At 42.5% G+C, this 22,529-nt stretch overlaps 1 protein-coding gene across 2 annotated transcripts in view; it reads left to right on the top strand.

Moving 5' to 3' along the window:
* CA8 (carbonic anhydrase 8 (inactive)) overlaps positions 1-22,251 on the top strand; it is a 109,003-nt gene extending 86,752 nt beyond the window's left edge. For both annotated transcript variants that reach the window (XM_083187148.1, XM_083187147.1), the window contains exons 4-9: positions 752-847; positions 4,329-4,391; positions 6,749-6,797; positions 10,128-10,240; positions 20,289-20,441; positions 21,139-22,251. In XM_083187148.1, coding sequence (XP_083043274.1) covers positions 752-847; positions 4,329-4,391; positions 6,749-6,797; positions 10,128-10,240; positions 20,289-20,423 — 456 coding nt within the window. In that variant the 3' untranslated portion in view covers positions 20,424-20,441; positions 21,139-22,251. The remainder of the gene's footprint in view (positions 1-751; positions 848-4,328; positions 4,392-6,748; positions 6,798-10,127; positions 10,241-20,288; positions 20,442-21,138) is intronic.
* Positions 22,252-22,529: the final 278 nt, after the last annotated feature.

Below are 22,529 nucleotides of genomic sequence, written 5' to 3'. Positions count from 1 at the left end.
TATCATCTGTTGGCGGAGTCACAGGTGGTATAATATGCTAATGCTGCTTTAAGCCTTCCCCTTGTGCACTAGTGATTGCTACAGTGTGCAAGCCCTAAGAGGTACATTATTTTGTACCAATACGCCCAGGCTCATGCATGTGCCACATTGGTTCCTAGAAAAATGTGCGCATTCACAGTAGTGAAAACCAGCATTGTGTTCACTTTACGTCCACCTCTGCTCAGACCGATGACTATAAAACTTCCTGAAAATCCATAATCCATCAAGCTGAATAAGCTGAAGATTCCCAGTCGCAGACGCCTTCTCTCCCAGGGTTAGCTTTCCTGGGCTCAAGACGAGATACGTTCAGCCACCCGTATCCCGGGGCATGATAGCCTTGCAGCTGTGAGCAGTAGGGTTTGGCTGCAGTGATGAGATTCTCCATATCCTGCACTGTATCTCTCTCTTGTGGCTCAGGATTCCTCCCAGGGGATTCAGAAATACACTGGCAAGAGTTCAGTCCATTTTACACATCTGCCATCTCCAAATATCCAGAGTTGTATTTTAAATTTACATTTCTTCAGCTTCATTTGCTTCCTGTCCACAGAAACAATGATGCTTTAGTATAGAACGTGTTTACATAAGAAGTGTGACTGAGACTGGTTTTAGAATCCCCATGGTTACAGCCCTGTGTACACTTAATCTATGTGTTATCAGATGACAGGATTCATATGTGCTGGTGGTCACCTGTTTTTCTATTTACATTTTTTAGCTCCACCTAATCCATTGGAATACTACATTATACAGGAATATTGAGGAAGCTGTGGGACAAGTACATGGGATTGCTATAATTGCTTTATTTGTGCAGGTAAATCACTTCTTTCCATCTAACTAAACTGATTATTTTGTGTATTTGCTTTAACCACATTTTCCGGGCTCAGTTGCACTGCCGCAGCGGGCTGTCCTGGAAAATTTCCAGGCATACCAGTGGTGCCTGCAGCTGTGCACCACTGCCGCATCACTTGTCCGGGCACCCCCCCCCCCTATGACCGCTCTGCTCTCCCCTCCCATCACTCCCCCTGACCTCTCCGCTCCAGTGTACATTGTACGACGAAGCTCCCCTGCCCCCGCCACCATTAGTTAGTGGGGATGTTCGTCGCGGCTCAGGGGGGACTTGGGATTTCGGGCGCCTGAGACCTTCCGCGCCGCCCTGCCACCTGTTATGATCATCGCCTGGGGCAGCAGCAGGGCCCAGGAATTCCGGCGGACGATCGCCAGAGCAGAGATGAGGGGGAGAGATGGGGGGGGGGGGGGGTGGCATGGCCCACAGCTCTGTGGTGGGTTTTGATGGGGCAGGACAAACCTGCCCTGGTAGGTTTTTCCTGCCTCAGCAAAACCCACCACTCAAGAGGTTAATAAATGAAATACATAAAAAAATTGCACTGTTCCAGTTCTTCAGGCTGATCCTCTTGGATATGATTTAGGCTGGGTACATCCATAGCAGGTGGAAACCACCCGTTGCGTACTGGTCAACTAAGGAGTGAGCTTAAGCTATAGAATTTATTGGGAGTTGGCTGTGGGAGGTCAACACTCACTGTACGGCATATTTATCACATTCTACATATTTAATGCAGATGTGATAATTATCTTACAACTAAACTTGCAGTGGAAAAATTATATATTAATATCTTCACCCAAATCTTCACTCAAGTTTATCATAAAACTCTCGCTGGGAGACAAGTTTCGATGACAGCCATCTCGTTCAAGAGCTGGAAGCTTCCTGCTTCATGTTCACACTGTGTACTACACACACGTGGCCCACAGCCGATCCATGCATCATGGAAAGGGATCCAAAATAATATATGGACAATAGCCCATAGACAACTATAGGCTAACACCATCTGTTGAACCTCTGGTGTTGTGGCCACATCTCTGACCTCTCGCAAAGTGGGAGGTATTCTTCTATTGAAGAATTTGCACAACAGTAGCCCATTGGCTGCTATAAGCTAATACCATCTGTACTCTAGAACCTGGTAAATCCAGCTGCCCCATATAAGATATTGGGGAACTGAATAAGTCTTTGGGGTTAGCCCACTAATATTATTTAATAACTGGGCCCCTATGTTTACTGTGAGTATGTTGAAACCAACCTAGTTTTAAATGTTTTAAAGAGTGTTCTGCTGTAGGAGGGCCGCTGTGCCATCACCAGCCAATGGCATATCTAGGCATGGGTATCACGTGCCTAGTGGGTAATCCAGCACAGAGCTGCTGGGCTTCTTCCTTTGCCTGTGTAGATGCTGAACACACGGCATCCATTCACCACTGCGAGCGTGCACGCCTGCGCACATACACTGACAGTATGAAGATGGCAATAGTGATACCTAAGTGCTGCTGAGCAGAGATGTTCCTTGAGGGACTGTGCAGTGAAGTAAGACTGCTGTCTGTTTATACAGCCTTGGTGGGGTTGTGGAAGCCTGTAGGACTGTAGGAGCAAAAGAGCCCAGTGAGCCACAAGGCCAATGTCCAAGAGGCAGAGGCGCATGCAGTGTCAATGTTGCCCACAGTGGAGTGATTGTTTTTGTCACTGCACATGAACCAAAGCCAAGTGTAACTTTGTGGTGGATAGCGCATGCACTAAGAAATGATTTGCAAAGTGAGCGGTCTGGGCGGTCCCTATTCAGCCAATAAGAATTTGTACATATAGGAGAGGCTTTGGTTCCTTGGTTTAGATGCTCAGGGCCCGATGTACTAAAGCTTAAAAAGTGATAATATGGAAAGTGGTAAAGTACTAGCTAATCCTCTCCTAATCATCATGTTACAGACTGGGTTTGAGTTGGTTGATGGTTTATCAGCCTCCCCTTTTCAAGGCTTAGTACATTCTGCCCTCAGTCTGAGACAGCATAGGTCTTTTCAGCAATCCCTCGGTGCATTTGATGCTCTTGCTTTTGTTTATACTGTAAGTGGTAGGTGTGGGACGCCGGAAGTGGACGTCCCGGTGCAGAAGGCAGAGGCTGAGCCATTAGCATAGTTTCACAAGCAAAAGCGTAGCTGTAAATGAAACTGCTTACACCTCAGAATCAGGCACTGTAGGCCCGTTACCACACAATTCCACCTCTTTTATGGGTAGATGCAAGCAAAATGTGTACAACTATGCATCACATGTATGTGCAGGTACAGTGCAATAGCTTGCCAGATACAGGGCCTAATTCATCATGGATTGCTAATGAGAGAAAACGCAGTACACTGCGAGAAGAAAGCCACTGCCCTGACAGAAAGAATAGACACTCCTTGTAAAATTGGGCATACATCACAAATAGCGATCCATTCTCAGATCCAGTAGCAAAAATAGACCCATAGAACATTTTTTTCCATCTGTGCCAGTCTGCAGCTGCCACTAATCTGCTCAAGAACCAGGCTGGAAGCGGTCATTATTGACGTCAGAGACCCTCCCCAAAAACACCATTGGTGAAATGTAATAGGGTGAGAGAATCAGAAAGTGAGAGATTTGGTAGGAAATCTCCAGTTTTATTACAATACTGTGGGCGGTATTCAATGAGGCTGATTTGCCAGGTTTTTATGGCTATTTTGTGCTGTAAGGCAAATTTTTGACTAAAACAGTGAATCACCCTATTCAATGACCAGATGGCAAATACATTTCAAGGTTTTTTTCGCCATGATTCACCGAGTAGCAATCGCTATCTTTTTATGGTGAAGTGGAATGTGAACTTTTAAAATAAAGTGTTTTGTTTTTTACAGTTGGTGTAAAAAAATCAGGAATTTTATTCTGAGGAGGGGCATGTTATTTTTATTCATGTGCTGTAAGCACATGAATATATATTTAATTTAAAAAATATATATATTTTTTTTTACACAGACCAGCCAGCAGGTGGCCGGAGCCGAGCCGCTCATTAGTTATTCATATATTCACTTCACCCGATCATTACCTATGCATGATCGGGTGTAGTGAATATACCCGGTCCCCTGCTGGCACCCCCGGGGGGCAGCCTGTGCTGCCTGGCACCCGGGAGCCCACCTCCCCCCACAAACGTTCTGGGGCAGGCAGGGAGACTTCCATCTCCCTGCCTGCTGCCGTCGTCAGGCTCCCTGCGGCATTCGCCGCAGGAGTTAAAATTCGCCGGTCAGGGGCAGAGAGCCCCTGACTCGTTGAATACTGGAGGCTTGTGAGGCTCCGGAACGCGGCGAGCAGTGGCGTATGTGCAGCGAATCCTAAACAGGATTTGCTGCACATCGCCAAAATGCTCATTGAATACCGCCCAGTGTCTTCTATTGCAGCTATTTCAGTCATTGCTTCTCTTATGTCTTGTAATGTTTATTTGGCTGTATTTTAGATAGGCAAAGAACACACAGCCCTAAAAGCCGTAACAGACATTCTTGAGGATATCCAGTATAAAGTAAGTCTTTTGTTTCACCGGTGCCACAAGTGCATAGCGGCAGTGACCAATTACAGGGAGACATACTGTAGTACAGCAATATGCATACTAGAATTACACTACAGTATGTAAGAACAACACACTTCGGTACTTATGTATTTGAAGGGCGCCCACTAAGCAAATAGCTTAGTGGGCGATTCTGCGTAAGTAAATGTGATCTTCCTATGTCATTTATTCACTGCTCTCTGGGCTTGGGCTGTGGGATGAGATCACTTTGCATCACGTGCGATCACACCGCACATAAAATCGCATGCGATTTTATAGGGTGCAATGCCATTTAATTTAGTATACACTTGTATGACATACAATGGGATTTAGGTACCCCCCCACTATCCACGCCACCCCGAAGCGTGGCGGAACGCGTTCTCCCTACCTTTTCATACCCCCATTATCCACGTCGGCATAGAGTGGATTTTAAATAGTGTAGCAAGCGCAGCAAGCCCCATGATGGGACGCGGATTACGTTACATGGATTCCGCGTCCCCCCGCCATGCTTCTGTCTCGGTGCGCTGCGCTCGCCACACTATATAAAATCAACTCCACGCCTGACGTGCATAGTGGGGGTATGAAAAGGTCGGGAGGACGCGTTCCGCCGACGCTCGCCACGCTTCGGGGTGACGTAGATAGTGGGGGGGTGCCTAAATCTCATTGTATGTCATACAAGTGTATAGTACATTAAATGGCATCGCACCCTATAAATCGCATGCGATCGCATGCAATTTTAAGTGCAGTGCGGTGCGATCCGATGCAATGCGATCTCATTGCACCGCCCAAGGACAGAGAGCAGTGAATAAATTACATAGGAAAATTGCATGCGATGTGATTTCCCTACAGTGCCGTACGTATGCTAATTGGGCGCCCTGCTAATACATAAGTACCCACACTTCGTATGCTTCTGACTAAGGACCTTATTCTGGTTCACATGCAGTGCTGCTCAGAGCTTTTGTCCGTTCTCTTGTTGCATGTGGCGCATCCCCTGGGCATTTCCCTGTCAGCGTGTGGCGGTAACCCCAACAAGCCAGTCGCATGTGTTTGTAGGCATCCCCCAGTGTTTGTATAGGGAGGAGATAAGGTAGGCCAGAACCTGCATTATGAGGAAGTGTATGACAACACCTCGGTGGGGTGGCACATAGTGAAGCAGGTTACAGGGCTTAAGGAAGTGTGCCTATGGGGAACCTGAATGCAGGTATAACTTAATTTGTAATGCTAGGTGTCACTACAGTGTGTGGAGCACGGCAAAATGGAGTTGTTCCATACTTCCCTTCTTAGCAAATGCTCATTATGCTCATTGACTATGGGGTTTAGGTCAATAGTAATGTTATTAATGTTAAAAAAACCTTGGGGGGAAAATGCTGGCCATCTACTGAAAAGTGCATAACAATTTGTCCAGCGGTTTGCGAGATTACCTCGTTCAGACAGACAGATGTGACTTTGCTTTATACCATGTAAGGATTCTCTGCTTTATTTTGATCATTGAGGTAGGGATGTATTAAGCTGAAAATGCAGTAAAACCCCCGTTTTACGGCATTTTCATATGTACTAAAACCCGGTCACACCGTTACCGTCGGGCAGGGTGGCGATACCCTATAGAAGCCTATGGGCTTTTTTTTGCCGCCCCCGCCGCCTCGCCAACCCCCCTCTCCCCCTCCCCCTGGCTTACCTTCTTGCTGCAGGTCCTCCTGGACCCCGGAATGTAAACCCCTACTCCCCCATAGCAAGGCAGTTGGACGTCCTTCCGGCTGCAGGGGGAGGAGGAGGCGCCGGGTACACGCTGTCCTGGTGTGAGGGGAGCAGCAGGCGGCTGGGAGGTGACGGAGACGCCCCGTACATCACAGTACAGGTATCACGGGGGCCTCCATCACCGATGCCAGCCGCATATGTTAGTACATATGCGCTTGCATCGCGGTGGCCAGACGGCGAAAGGCGGCGATGTATATTAATACATCCCATCCTTAGTCTGTATATGCATTTTTACAATAAATATCGATATACAGATTTTCTTTGTATTGTACAGATTCACAGAAAGCAATATAAATAATATTTATTCCTGAAGTATGACTGTTGTTAGAAAACGATTTGCTTACAGGAAAACATAACACACATTTTATAAAATGTTAAAAAAATCAGCCATTTCCACATCTTGTATCCTTGTACTAAGACAAACACAGATGAATAATATGTCCTTGCTGTCAGGCACACCAAATAGATAAGAGTATAGATAGTACAGTTACCAAAATTGTGTGGAAATGTATCCTTCATTTCAAGGACTACAGACCGCTTTCTCTGATTGGTGCATCTTTTATTAAATTTTTTTACAGGGAAAATCTAAAACTGTTCCATGTTTCAATCCCAACACATTATTACCAGGTAAGCCACATTTATTAGTTGCATTTCATATGAAAGTAACTGAACAGCTTTCAGTGTTCGAATTGCAGTACCGTGAGGGGACGCGGATTACTTTACATGTTTTCTGCGTCCGCTCGCCACGCTTTGGGCTTGGTGGCTCACTACGCTCGCCACACTTTATAAAGTCAACTCCTCGCCGATGTGGATAGTGGGGGTATGAACAGGTCAGGAGGACACGTAACTCGTCCCCTCGTGGGTCTCGCTGCGCTTGCCACGCTTCCGACTGGCGAGGATGGTGAGGATGTTTAAAGAAAACATTCACACCTGCCATATCATACATCTGAAACAGTAATGACGACATGTGTTAACTGGTTACTGGATTTTAGTGAATAATAAAGAAGAAAAAAACACTGAACAATATTCAATAATATCAAATAACATGTCAAAGAAAATATTAAAACAGTCATTCTTCACTTTCTGCATTCAATGCAGCTGAAGTTGAGGCAGCTGTGTCTGTTTTTGTGTCGGCTGGTTTGTTGGCCATTGGGAGCAGAGTTAGGGCATGTAAAATTAGCAGTAAAGCGTTCTCTGTGCAAGAGTTTTGTGCCAAATAAACTCCTGCAGGTACGAGTCAAGATATTGGCGCGCAGTGCCCCTCTGTCTCTTGTTCCTCCACTTGCAAGATCCCCAGAGCCTTTTGATGTTTTGGGTATGGACCCCAGTGTCTGGGTCCACGAAATAGTACCGGTGGTTAACACAAGCATGATGGTACCCCGCCTGCTCAAGCTGTTGAGTGTTGTATATGCGCCAACAGTCAGAGTCTATATTGTTACCTGGTTCAATATGCGTGTTGATGGAGGACATCAGGGTGCTGGCAACATGAATGGTCACAGGTGTTACGAAACATTCACCTGTGTCTCGGGATATGCCTCCAAACAGCCACTGCTGAGACATGACGCGTCCAACATGATTTTTTCGCTGGACAAAGAGACTTTCGTCCACCTCCACAATTTTTCCCGGACCGCCAATCCGGTGTTGGGGCTGTGACACCAAATTCAGGTGGCGGGGGGGGGGGGGGGATTGGGGCTGGCAGGCAGGGGTACTCGCCCACGGGAATGCCCAGCGTTTCATGGGTGTTCCCATGGTAATCACCCAGAGATGTGGGTGCCGAGGGCGGGCAGATGACATCACCAGATGTAAGCTGCCCACACATTTCCACGAGAACGCACACGCATATAAAAGAGACCTGAGAGTCACTTTATATATGCGTGTGCGCTCCACATGTGGGAGGTTCCCACTGGCATGCAAATGGATGTATATGTAAAACATGCATTTGCATGCCATGCGAACGTACGCCCCATGCGAATGGTGGGCCGGCGTACCACCATTCGCAGGGTGGGTTCTGGTTGACTCGCAAGGATGTGAATTTAGCATCCAAACGAATTAACCAGAATAACCCACTTTGTATGCTGACAAAAATCATCCACAAGTCCAGTGGTATCAAAAGTGCAGCATGTAGCCACCCTTGAGATCTTTATGTTCTCAATCTTGTGTATGATAAATAGTTTCACATCAGTTGATACAATTAAACTGTGAGCCTGCTCCATTACTTGTAGTGAATGCCACCAGCCTGCTTTACTCCCCCTATCTGTCTTCCTTTTTTCTGCTCTGCCTAATGGTCCCATCAGTGATGTGGGGTGAGGTGAGGCAGAGAGGGTAGAGCCTCATCTGTCATACTCCAGTATACTGCAGAGTTTTAACAATAGACATAGAGTTACAGTAGACTATAATAGTGTGCCGAGCATAGCAAGGGGACGCAGTACACTTATACGGTATCCATTTTCAGTCGCATCTTCTGCACCATGCATACGGTAGGTGTATGCACCAATACTAGTGATACCAGCTGTTCCTGTGGCAGAAGGGTTTGGAGGGTTGTGATCGCATTAATAAATATGTCTAATGGTGCCCATATACTAGGGTGATGGAATCCTTCCATTTCGACCACATCTGTACGATAAAACGAAGGATTGTATACATTTTAAATAGGTCACCTGACACGATGGCCGGGCCCGCAGGTCGAATGTTGTGTCGATAGATATTATGTGCTGCACATAATATTTCTCGAATGAGCGATCGCATGTGGATTTTAACCACATGCGATCGGCAGGCAGTGGGGGGCAGGAGAGTGGGCGTTGGGTCCGGGGAGCAGGTGGTGGTGGGCGGCAGTATAGTGCAGCGCTGTGCAGGAGAGCTGGTAGACGGCGGGGGTCAGTGGCGGTGGCAGAATTTGAAAAATCTATTTAAAACACTGGACTCTGATTGGCCAATCAGTGGCCAGGTGAATCAGAGGGCTGCCCAGTGTTTTAAATAGTTTTTACAAATTCTGCCACCGCTGCTGACCCCCGCCACCTGCCAGCCCTCCTGCACAGCGATGCACTACACCGACGCCTGACACTATCCCTCTTCTAGCACCCAATGTGGCATCGCAGATGGCATGTGACATCGGGTGCTGGAAAAAAGTAGTCAGGCACCATAAGATGTGATCGGATGCAATAGGACATTGTATTGCGTTGTCGCATCGCATCCGATAGCCTATGTCTATGGGCCAGTGGCGTAAGTTCGTCCCAGTTGCCTGGAGGCAAGTTAAATATTGGTGCCCTCCGAGTCCAAATAGCTCAATCAGTAAGGTGTCTGCCTCCAGTAAAAAAAGTCATGGGTTCTATAACAATGTGTGACACTTGCAAACATGATGTTAGGAGGGGGAGTCAGCCACAGAAGCAATATTGATGGCATTTTATTAACTGATTTAAACTCGCAGGGGAGGAAAGGTGCCCCCTTGGGAGCAGGAGCCCGGCGGCAGATGACTCCATTGCCTCCCAGAGTTACGCCTCTGCTATGGGCACCATTAGAGTTTGGCCAGATAGTCCCAAAGGATTTGCAATCAATGCAGGCAACTCAGAATCAGGTGCTAAGGCTATTGCCAAATTGTGCTCCTCTGATCAGCCTATTCTGCCTAAAAATTCTACTAGAATGCAATTCCCTTCAAATTCACTCCTCTCTACCTTATACATTTTATAGATCTCTCAGATTTATAACAGCCCTCACCTTATCCAGCAACAAAGCTCTACAAAGCATGCATTGTTCTTCAGATATGTAGTACTAGACCGTGATGTCCCTGCAATGTTTGGGGTTTAATTTAAAATGTTGCAATTTTGACTACGGATTGTTCATATCTTTGTACTTTTACAAGCTAAACAAGTATGTTTTGTGATAGAGAAATTATACTTATTTTTAGATTCATTTCAGTGTAAAATGATCTTATTTTTTTTTTTTCATTTATACCCAAACCAGATCCCCTACTGCGTGACTACTGGGTATATGAAGGCTCGCTGACAATGCCGCCTTGCAGTGAAGGCGTTACATGGATATTATTCCGATATCCTTTGACAGTGTCCCAAACTCAGGCAAGTGCTCATTGTGAATAGTCGTAATATATGGGAATAATGACACACAATCTAAAAATAAAATTAACCTTTTATGCATTTACTTTAAGTTTTACTCTAATTTTTTGTATCTTAAGCTGTTTATGTTTTTATTTTGTGTGCTTAATGTATACTTTTCAGGGTTATTTCATAAATCATCTTCCAGTTTTTACATCTACTGTATATACAGTTTACAGAAAACACTAGTCTGTCCCACACCTCGGTAATGCCACCGTTGGCCACTGGAGGGCACCTGAAAGAGTTCTGCTCTGCACACACACCTACACACACAAAGTAGGTCATTTTGGTTGACTTGCAAAGCAATTTTGCTGCTTTGCAAGCCAACTAGACGCTGCCCACATGAACGTCTGCCCCCCCCCCCCCGCTTTCATGCCGATTTTCACCAACCATCGAATGATTTGTTCATGCCACGCAAATACAAGTCATTGGAGACTGACTTACATTTTCGGCCATTCCACCGAAGACAGGGCGGGCGGCTGATGTCAGCTGCTTGCCCCTGGCACACCTCCTCCTGCCGATTTCCCATGGGGACGCCCATGAAACGCTGGGCATTCCCATGGGCGCGACCCATGCCCGCCACCCCACGCCGGCACTGCTCCATGCAAATGGGCCGGCAACTATGCAAGTTTGTTCGTCAACAGAGCCTGCACATGCTCATAAATGGTAATGTGCATGCGCAGAAACAAAACCACGGGAGAGCGAATGAATCAGAATGACCCCCCAAAGGGAGGAATGTAATGCCGCCCAAATTTGTCTAAAATATTGACAAAGGTCAAGGAGTCCTCCTGGATGACCGAGTTGCCTTCCTGCATCCTGCAGATTTCCCTAGCAAGTCAGCAAGGCAAAGATAATGGCTCCCTCACCCCACAATGCTGATTATCCAGTCGGGAGTGGATCTGCAATAACTCAAACTGCGTACTACTCTATAGGTGCGTACACATGGGGGCGATTTTGTGTAATATCGCGGGAAATATGGTCGCTAAGCGACCATATTGCCCGCGATGGGAGTGTGCACCGGCGATATATCTCCGGGTGCGCGCTCCCGTTTTTACCCCTGTAGTGATCGCTGGTCGCAGGAACATGCTCCTGCGACCAGCTGATTACCACTGCCGGGCTCCCCCGGCAGTTTTTTTTTTCATCAGCAACCATCTCTGGTCGCTGATGAAAAGGAGAAACTGAGCAATATATCTCCCCCATGTGTACGGGGCTAAAGTCCCCTTTCACTGGCCACTTGGACCTTGGAAAATGAAGACATCTTGTAACATTTATAACAAGTACTTAAAAAGCAAAGAGAACACAGCTAAATATAAAAGCTCATTTGTAATTTTGTCTTAATAAGGTGTAGTTTTATAGTTCAGCAGTGGTTGGAACAGAGAGGGCCATAGGGATACAACTGCAGGAACATTTTTAATTGTCGCTGTGGCTCAATAGGTGTAGTGTAAGGTTTTTAGAAACATAAAGCATCACAAATTTCTAATACCGCTTTCAGATCGCAATGCGGGGTCAGACCAGGAATCTTGATCTTGGGTCCGTCCCGGGTCTGGCACTTTCACACTAAATCCGGTTGGCCATTATACAGAGGCAACCCGGGTTTAACCCTTCTTATAACCAGGGTTGAATTCCCAGGTTGGTCAACCCCAGTTATTAGGTGAGGTGCTTTCACACTGCACCTTGACCCGGGTAGACCTGGAAATTATCTGGGTTATTTTTGTGAACTGAAAGGGGTATAAGATATTTTAAGTATCTAAAGAAAAATAATAAAGCCCTTTAACCCTTTGCAGTCGAAATTTTAAAATGTTTCAGTTAATTGTAATTTTTTTATATATAGAAAAATGGTCTACATTGAATGTTGAACAATGTTAATGTTCTTATTTTAAGGTGGCTCTCCATTGGATCTGCTATTAGCGCTAGGGCTGTTGAGCCTGACTAGTCGTTGGACCTGAGAGGCTTAAAATGACGGCTTCTGCAATGTACTTTCACTTTGCGCTGTGACAATTTTTACTATCTCCTTGAGCTGTGATAGCTTTTGGCCCACAAATTCTCCACCCAACCCCTAGTCCCTATCTGCTTCTACCTCCCTCTCTCCATATCCAGCAAGTTTGAAACAGATCAGTATCTCTGCAAAAATTGCTTTCACTTTTTGTTAGTTTAGCACACCTAGGATTATTTTGGTACATTGAGTGGCCTCTAGTGATCAGTGGTGGTACTTCACGCATAGAGGTGAGAAGTAGTTAGCCTTTCATATATAAAGGTATATACATACTATATAAACATTTATTAAAATGTCAAAAACTGATCCAAATATTATATTGTGACAGACGTGCTACGATCCCTGATGTTGAGACAGGCGCGGATAAATTTTATAAAAAATGGGAATACTTCATCAACACCCTTGATGCTCAGTCCCAAACTAATATCCTGAGACTGTTTGAAAATACCTCTTGGAACCTGCTGCGACAGGTGGCAGCTGGTAATTAAATCATATAACTGACCAATCAAGCCACACGATACCGACATTGGTCTCAGTCTTATTTGACTTCTTGTTCCTATTGTTTACCATTTAGTTCTACTCTGTGCCCTGCATGTTCATTCCCCCCTCCCCTCTCTTTCCTCCCCCCTCGTCCCTTTGTCTCCCCTGTGTGTAGTCTATAGTTGTTTTTTTTTTACTTAATATTCACTTTAGTAATTAATATAGCTATGTCTTTCATATTTTTCTGATTTTCGACATCGATATTTCAAATCGGTGGTTCCAAGAAAGACTGTTTGATTTCTTTTATATATATTGTATTATTGTAATATTGTTGTAATTTGACCAAGACTTTATTGTCATTTGATATTTTCCTTAAATTTTTTTTGTCTTGGAATTATTCTGAAAACCCAATAAAATGTCTTTACAAAAAAAAAAATATATATATATTAAAATGTACTTTGATACACAAATGGGCAAGATGCCGTGAGAAATGTGTGGGTTACAGTCCCAGTGTTAGTTTAAATGGTAAATTATTTTACCAACACCCTTAACTTGTGCTACACAAATATTAGATACCTAAGTAAAGTAAATTCTGTTATACGGGTCCCCATGGAATTTTTATAATGTAATATGTTATTCATTTAAATTCTGAAATATGGAATAAAAATTCCAAAATAATCACCTTCACCAGAAATAAACAAGGTACTTAAGAACCATAGAGGTACAGCATGTCACATACTTATGAGAAACAATGATTTCATTGAAGGTTTTTCTGGACCAGGTTCAAGACCAATGAATTCAAAATGTAAACCAGCAGAAGGAAGTTCACAGCGTTGTTCCTCATTAGCAAGTCTTATAGACAATGACCCCCATTGAGCCCAATGTATAGTAAAAAAAAGGAAGACTGTTGTGTGTATGTCCTTTATACTGCTAGATCACTGATTAGTAATGATGAAACCCAATACACGGGTTCTGCACTTCATGGCAGGTAAATATCCATAAGCGATTTAGCTCATTGCTTCCCTTCGGGACTTTGCTTCTTGTTGCCGCAGGGAACTTATTTTGTCTAAAAAGCAGTAATATCAGGAAAATTGAGAAATTCTGCCTACACAAGGCACTATTTGCTTGCACCCCAGTTCTGCTCCATGGAGCTGTTTTCCTGTAGTGTGGAGGAGGGTGTCCAGTTTTAGCAGGGGACTAGTCTAGAACCACTATCACTGAGAACTTCAAAGTTTGGTGGATCATTTGGTAATATAGCTTTACCCTTATCCTGTCACCATGCAGCTATTTTCTGGGCAGAATCAATGAGACTTTACCTTATAATTTCACTAATACCAGTCTCGTCATTGGTGTAGCTTGTACTGAAATGAAAAGTCTTAGACAAAGGCAGAAGGTGGACCACAGCAGGTGGTTTTGCCGGAATAATGTTGAATATAACATGGATAGTATGTTGAAGAATTTTTCTCAACATGCGGTATGTATGTATCTTTCAGACAGATATTATGGAACTCAATAGATCTCCCATCTCAGTAAATTTACCCCTATGGGAGCTTCCATCTGTTAAACTTAACTCAGAATTATGGAAATATACAGTAAATATATAGCTAAAATATTATTTGTAAACAATGAGTTTCTTTGCTGAAAATTGAGACGCTATTTAAGATACTTGGAAAATACCATGATCAGGGAGCATATAATGGCCCTCGTTCTGATTAAGGAACTCACCCATGCGTTTGCGTGGGGAGTTCGATGGTGAAGATATGCACATAAGCGAATATGCGCATGTGCAGGTCTTCACTGTAGGCGCCCTTGGAGACTTGCATAGAGTGACTTAGATTAGCGAGCGGTACAGAAATCATTCGATGGTTGGTGACTGTCAAATGATTTAGGCATCCACGAAATACAAACAATACAAAATATCCATTTGCAGCGCTGCGGGGAAAATCGGCAAGTAGTGGGGGCGGGCGTTCCTACGGGGGGCGTTACAAGGCTTGCAAAGCAGCAGACTAATTCAGACCCTCTGCTGGTCTCCAACAGCTCCCCCAGTCTGCCCCCACTCCCTGCTTGTCTCCCTGAAGCGGGAAGAGCAGGGAAGCCGCTCCCTGTTGCTTCCTTGCTGACTTGGTCGCACGAGGTCAGGACATCTGGCTGACAGGTGCTCCATCTGTATAATCTTTAAGGATTTATTATTTTATTTGCTTTAAATTCACTGTATACATTTGTTTTAAAAAAAACAATCTAATTTATTTTTTAAATGGTCGCTGTGGTTTTTAAAATGAAGAAATAAAGGTGAATACTTTCAGAGTTAACTGAGTTATGACGCTAGAAGCTACACAGAATGTTGTTGTATTTGTATGTGATGTGATAAATGCTGGTTGCATACTGTAATTGGTAAAGTTGTTTTTCCATTATAAATTGGACCTGGAGCAAACTGTCTGTGGACATAACTTATTCCCTTAGATCACAAGGAACTGTTACTCTGTTTGATGCTAAAATGTCAAAAACTAGCAAAACTGCAGAAAAATCACATTTCTGCAGTCTTCAAAGGAATAAGTACTTATTATAAATGCAGACAAAAACAACCCATGGTAAGGGAATATTGTCTCTATAATATTATTTTTGACAACAGCAATGTTTCACGTTGATCATTCATTTGTTTAGTGAATAAAAAGCATGAAAGGGAAATTTCTTTAGAAATGATTATGTTAATTCCATATTAATTCCATATTTATTTTCTAAAATACTTTGTGCCATGTACTTAGGATCCAGCAGTATTTCTGTACAGCTGTAGCTGGCTGCAGCTTGCAGCATTGACTTGCTCTAGTCAAATGCTGGGTACACACCAAGACGACAAGGGTCTGATCCCATCAATCTACATCTAATTCCGACCGATTGGATGTAGATTGTGTGGTGATTGGGCCTCTTTTCTGTCATGGTTTGGACCAATACCGATCCAATGCGCGGTACCGCGGGTCGTTCCTTATTCAGATCCTACCTGCAGCAGGTAGGATCTTAATAATGACCATACTCCCGGGTGCGGGTCGCTATTGGATCGGACCCGCTCACGGTGCACATCGTGAGCAGGTCGTGCCCCCCGCATCATCGTGAGCAGGTCGGAAGAAACTCTGACGAAACTCTTGGGCATTGACGGAGAATTGAAATCACAATTGTGGTAATCATTATCTTCCTTATTCACAGTATGATCCTCTTCATCCTCAATCAATAACTATAACAGTCAAATCACTCGTCATTATGTCCTCTTCATCCACATTGACCATCGCACCGAATAACACACCACCAATAAATGTACTGCTCCCCATCACCGTTTATTAAATTAAGTGGCAAATTTACAAAAACTTCTGAAAATTAAAAGAGGTGATATTGCCCATTCCCCCATCGGAAATAGCGGTGGCACATTGAATACCCCCTTAAACTTCAAATCCAGAACCAACGTCTAAAATGTGGGGTTCATGTCTACGTTTTTACTAACTAACCAAGCACACATTGGGGTTTATTCTAGTTCATTCTTTCTGACAAAATCCTTCTTAGATGGACAAAACCATGTGCACTGCAGGGGGGCAGATGTAACATGTGCAGATAGAATTAGATTTGGGTGAGTTATTTTGTTTCTGTGCAGGGAAAATACTGACTGCTTTATTTTACACTGCAATATAGATCTCACTTTGAAGAAAAACCCCACCCAAATCTAATTCTCTCTGCACAAGTTACATCTGCCCTACCCGCAGTGCACATGGTTTTGTCCATCTAAGAAGGATTTTGTCAGAAAGAATGAACTAGAATAACCCCCATTATTCCATTGCTATTTGCACTAGCTATAATGCGACCAGCTGAAGCAATCAGAACTGCTTTCAGAGATAACATAGAAACTTCTCTCTTTGACATTTATTTTTCTCTATTTTTTATCCAGAAGCCTGCATTTATCTGACTGATCCGTGCAGGCTAAAGCCAAATACGCCAGGAAAATTAGGTGTATTTTCCTGGCGTATTTGGCCAGCAATTAGTGGCCGTATCCTGCTAATTACTGGCCATATTTTCAATACGGCAGCTTCGAAAATTAGGAATCACCATTCTTTTGAATGTTGATTCCTATTCGTAATGTTTCGATGGCGTATGCATTCGTATTTGTAAATACGAATACAAATGTGCCATGAATATGAATAATTCACTCATTATTAGCCACAATAGGACACTACAAATACTTGCAATTTATGTAATGTTTATGTAATATTTACTTGACTAAGATGTCTTCCTTAAGACACTTCGATTTTGACAGGCTTTCGATTCAATTTTGTTTATAGAAGCAAAATCAAATGGCTTTTACTACGCTTTCGATTTGCATTCGATTCAGTGCACTTTCCCGTTTTCTCTATATCGAAAAGAAAAATAGACTGTGCAGGCAAGTAAATATGGAATTCGATCCAGTAAATTGAATGTGTACTCGGTGGGCGAGATTTAATAAGATGAGATATTCAGAAAGTGAGAGATTTGGTGAGAATTCTCCAGTTTTTTTAAAGCGGCAATAATTTACACCTCAAAATCAAGCTGGTTTTGCAGTGTAAATGATTGCTGCTTTAAAAAAAACTGGAGGTTTCTCACCAAATCTCTCTCTTTCTGAATCTCTCATCCTATTAAATCTCACCCTGTGTCTTGAATGCAAATCAAATTCGATATAGATTTTGATATCGATCGCAAAATTCCCAAAATCGAAAGGGAGTGTAATAGGGAAATCGAAAGTAAATCGATGCGTGTGTACACACCTTGTGAATGATTTCCAAAAGTAACAGAAATTACTTTTAGCAACATAAACTAATATATCAATATGTCTGATACAAAGCCCTATTCTATACATTAGATATTGCCAAACTGGCTTCAGTTTTCGATTGGAAGGGTGTGGTATAATCCCGACTGTCGGTAAGTCGTCCGGCACTCGATTGGAAAGCCCCTACATTTTCCCCTTTCACTTGTTCTATTGTTCTCCAACATGGTCAACTAGCCATTGTGCCATTTTAAACAAATCATCTGTCAATACTTTGACCAGCCAAGGTGCTATAAAATTTTCCTGAAACCTCTTTTACAGTATATGCACAAGATAATATGAGGAAACATCAGACCTCTGTCTTTTTTTTTATAAAACTACCCAAACTTCCAGGCTATGAAGAAGTCTGCATTCACATGTATCCTTTGGCTTTCTTAGTGCACAGCAAATTCTAGTCTACAAAAACACTATGGGTGCAAGTTCTGTAGGTAGGAATATTCTGGCAACCAACCTAGCTGATTTTGCTTTACTCATAAAGGTGCGAAGGAAAATCACCAAAGTTGGGGTACAGTTATATGCACATTTCTATATCGCAAACAAACACTATGCAACATTGATTTAATGACTTTCATTTTTACAGTTGGGGCTTTTGAAATAGTGAATACCTGGCGTTTGTTGAATTTAAACACAATTAAGACATTTTGCATCTAAATTCAAAAGAATCATTTTTAATCTTGAAGTAATTTTTGAATGCAATACACTAAGGTAATTTAGCTGTGGACAATGTAGAAGACACAAGTTTAAAACGGTAGAGAAAAAGGCAATTTTCTGTACTTTAGCTATGCAGTATAATGGAATACTTCTTAGTCTGTAAGCATACTGTGATATATATAGGGGCATCACACCTATCTACATGTATAGAGGCAGTACAGATGGGGGAAAGGGTAGGATGCTGTAGCTAAAATATAAGTCAATTATTTATGTATACATTTTCATACTCTTTATAGTGTTTCTAAAGACGGAAGCAGCTTTGTTATTGCTGCAAGACAATAAATTGGCTGAAAAAAATATATATAACAAAACCATTCCAACACTTCTAGAAGTAACCTTTGTTCACCTATGTATTGCTTTCTTAAGTCCTTTGGTCTGGGAGAGACTTTTTGGTGCATGCAGGCATTCATAATTATGGAGCCAAACGTAACTAAAGGTGCATACACACAATGGATTCGGCAAAAGATCTGGGCATTCCCGACCGATTGAAACGACCAATTGCTCAAATCATTCCGTGTATATGAACGATATTGATGCCGATGTGCATACCCGCCAGTAGAGGTCTATGGTCTTTCCTGCATGCAGAAAGATCATAGACCAATCTTTAGCAATGTGTACCAATCGTTTCATGTGTATGCATGATGAACGATTTGGTAAAGCTGATTGACTGGCTCCCACCATCGTTAAAGATCAATCATTCATGTGTAATCGTTCACTATTTGCCACTAAATAGTTTGTCCAGGAGTTCTGAGGAAATTGTTAATGAGATTGGATCGCTTGATAAATCTTTCCGTGTGTATGCACCTTAAGAACAAATGGATTTTTCCCTCTACAGTATTTTATTTAGTTGCAGTTTTCCATAGTCTAAGGTAATTTAATGGGGAATCCATGATTTAATGCCTTAACGTACTCTTCCATTTAGAACACACATATTTATAGTACAGGTACACCACCGATTATCTGGCATCTCTTTTGTTCTGGACACATCAGGTGCCAGGGGGGGAAGTTAGGCTGCAGGGGAAGTTAGGCAGCAGAAGTGCCAGGGGGGAAGAGAGGCTGCAGGAGGGCTCAATTAAACTGCGGATGGGCTCAGTTAATCTGTGGGGTGGAGTTAGGCTATTGGGGAGTAGTCAGGCTGCGGGATGTTTAGGTGCAGTGGAGGGGGGGGGGTCGTTGGGCTCCAGGACAGCTCAGGTAGACTCCCTATTGTTTAGGGTGTGGGAGGGTGTCAGGCTGCGGAAGATTACGGTTTAGGTAGTGGGAATGAGAGGGAAAGCTGATGGAATGTGCCACTGATAATCCAGCACAGTGCTGGAACCAAGGATTCTGGGATAATGACGTACCTGTATACTATTAGTGCAAATTGCAAAACAAATATATCGCATAATATGCACAGGTGTAGGCATTTTAAGACACCTATGGCTTTACATATTGCTAGTTTTTCATGGAGATCTTCAGATATATTTTTGTGTTAAATTGTGTCCAGGCGATGGAACTAAACATAGATAATCTTTAAATTGTATCCTTACAGGTTGCAAGTTAATGAAGACTGACTTCTTACAGACATTGTGGGGTAACTTTACTAAGATGGGATTTCTATTGAGATTCTGGGTGAGATTTAATAGGATGAGAGATTCAGAAAGTGAGAGATTTGGGAAGAAATCTCCAGTTTTTTAAAGCGGCAATCATTTACACTGCAAAACCAGTTTCATTTTGCAGTGTAAATGATTGCCGCTTTAAAAAAAAACCTGGAGATTTCTTCACAAATCTCTCACTTTTTGAATCTCTCATCCTATTAAATTTCACCCTCTACTTCTTATTTATTTAGCACCTTCTAGAAGATAATAGATAGACTCTGATTGGTTGCTATGGGCAACATCCCATCTTCAATAGAACTCCCATTTTGATAAATTTACCCATGTTTTCTAATTTTGTTTCAAATTATACCTGGAGTTAAACTGAATTTTTTTCTTTTTTTTTTCTTTTTAAAGATTGAAGAATTCAGACGATTGAGGATGCATATAAAGGGAGCAGATCTTGAGGATGAAAGTGATGGAATACTGGCAGATAATTTTAGACCAACCCAACCTCTGAGCGACAGGATTATTCGAGCTGCCTTCCAATAATCAAAGGGAACATTATATGTGAGTACAGTAGGTATGGTGAAAAAGGTCTAAGGTTATAAATCTATTAAACTATGATAAATTTGTAAAGAAAAAAATCCCTAGAATATGTTATATTTTATCACTGATTTTCAAATAAAGTTATGATATTAGATTTGTTTTAACCTTATGGGAGGTATTCAATCTGCAGCGATATTTCTTGACAGGGGAAATATCGGCACTCACCTATTCAATTCTTCTGTTAACCACATTGAAGGCTGTTAGATTCAAGATCTGTTTTGTTGGAAACGGCCATGGATTGTCGAATTTGCGGCCCTTTTTCAACAATTTGCTGCCGTTTTCAGCAATCCATGGACTTTCCAACACTCAACAGTTGAAAAATGTAATTCTGACTGCCGAGGCACTGTCGGATAAGAAGAAAGTGTCCCGGGATTGTAACTGTTGGGACGTTTCGACAATCGGAATCCCAGATTGAATTCTTATGAGTGGCTAAGAAAAATTACTATATGACTGTAAAATGTCACTGTCTATGGTCATACAACTTCACAGTCTCTCATTTTATGACCATGGAAACACTCAACAATACACTGTTGTCTTCACAAAGTTAATTAGTATAGTATTTTCACAAAGACTCGTTAAACTTGTAAGAATTTTAAGCATTCTTTAACTAAAACTAGAGGCCAAATGTTTTATTATCTTTGTTTTGTTTCCTTGATAGGAAACCTGAGTGTGAGACTCGTCATGGCTGGAACCGCATTAACTGAAGTCTTTGTTGGATGTTTCTTCCACATACTGTAGAGCACACATACAAATATTAATTGGAAAGAAAAATCTGTTAAGCGGAAGAAAACCATTCTTGGTTACTGAACGTAATACCTGCATATGTCTAGTACTCTGTTTCACTGAATCATTGCACTGAGGCATTAGATCTTTCAAGACTGTTTTCCCTCTAGTGTTTGGTAGGAGAAGAAACATTATTTTTTGTTAATTGCATGTTAATGTGTAATATGTAAATATTTTCAGGTGCCAATGATACTAGAAAACTGATCTTACTTGACAATGGGTTTCCTACCGTTCAACAAGTATCAATGGGATCTGTATGTAGGGCCACAGAACACTAGAAACAAACGCATTGCATTATCCTATAAGCATACTGTACTGCATACTTCAGAAGCCAACCATATCAGTAAAAAAAAATTCTAGGCACATCCTTAGAAACCTCAGTTTTACTGACAACCCCTTCCAAAAGCTAAATTCATTGTAAAAATGGAAGAAAAAAAGTGGTGTTTTCCCTATTAGTAGACTGCTGTCACAGATGTGTCCTCATACACCTAGGGGGAAATTCACACCTATTCAATCCGGCCGCGGATCAGCAATAAAAGGCAGTGATTTCGTCAATTTAGCATCCATTTTCGCCTATGGAGATTCAAGTCGAATCTTCATTGACAAAAGCGGATGCAAAATTTTTGAATTTGTATCCGTTTTCGCCAATCAGCAGCATTTTTTACCAATCCATGGGCTATCCAACCGTTGGAAATTTGGCATAGATTTAATAGATCTAATGTAAATTCAACCTATTACTGGTGAAAAGTGATGATATTTACGACTTTTGGAAATATCGGTACTGATTGAATACCCCACTAGTCTCAATACACCATGAGATTCTTGGATTCTTGGTGAGAGCAAGTTGCCCCTGCAGTGTAGTATAGCAGCTTTTTCTTTAAATTTGCATCTTATTCGCAGTGGGCTGTGGCTTTAACCACATTTAATTACTTTCAAATGTGTACAAAATTGCAGATGGTTGGAATGAATAAAGGTCGCTTGCTCTTCACACTTTGCGCACAGACTCAATCACACACAGATGTTGTATATCATTTGCAGTGCAGTCCTGAGAAGTGAAGTTGTCACATGACATGGTAACTATGATGCATATTTGAGTTTACAGGACCTCTAGCGCCCCAAGAAGGGCTGTTTGGCGTGACTCCAGCAATATAGCATGAGCCCACCTGTACTTGCATTTATTTATTATACAGAAGATTACTTATGAATGTAAAAAGAATAATATTAATATTTCTCATCCATATATATGAAAAGTGTGGCTTTTAAGAG

The sequence above is a fragment of the Crinia signifera genome, chromosome 5, assembly GCF_055691185.1.
Source record: "Crinia signifera chromosome 5, ASM5569118v1, whole genome shotgun sequence".
NCBI classification, from domain to species: Eukaryota; Metazoa; Chordata; class Amphibia; order Anura; family Myobatrachidae; genus Crinia; species Crinia signifera.
Note: the sequence above shows the minus strand (reverse complement) of the source record. Positions and strands in the feature narration are given on the sequence as shown.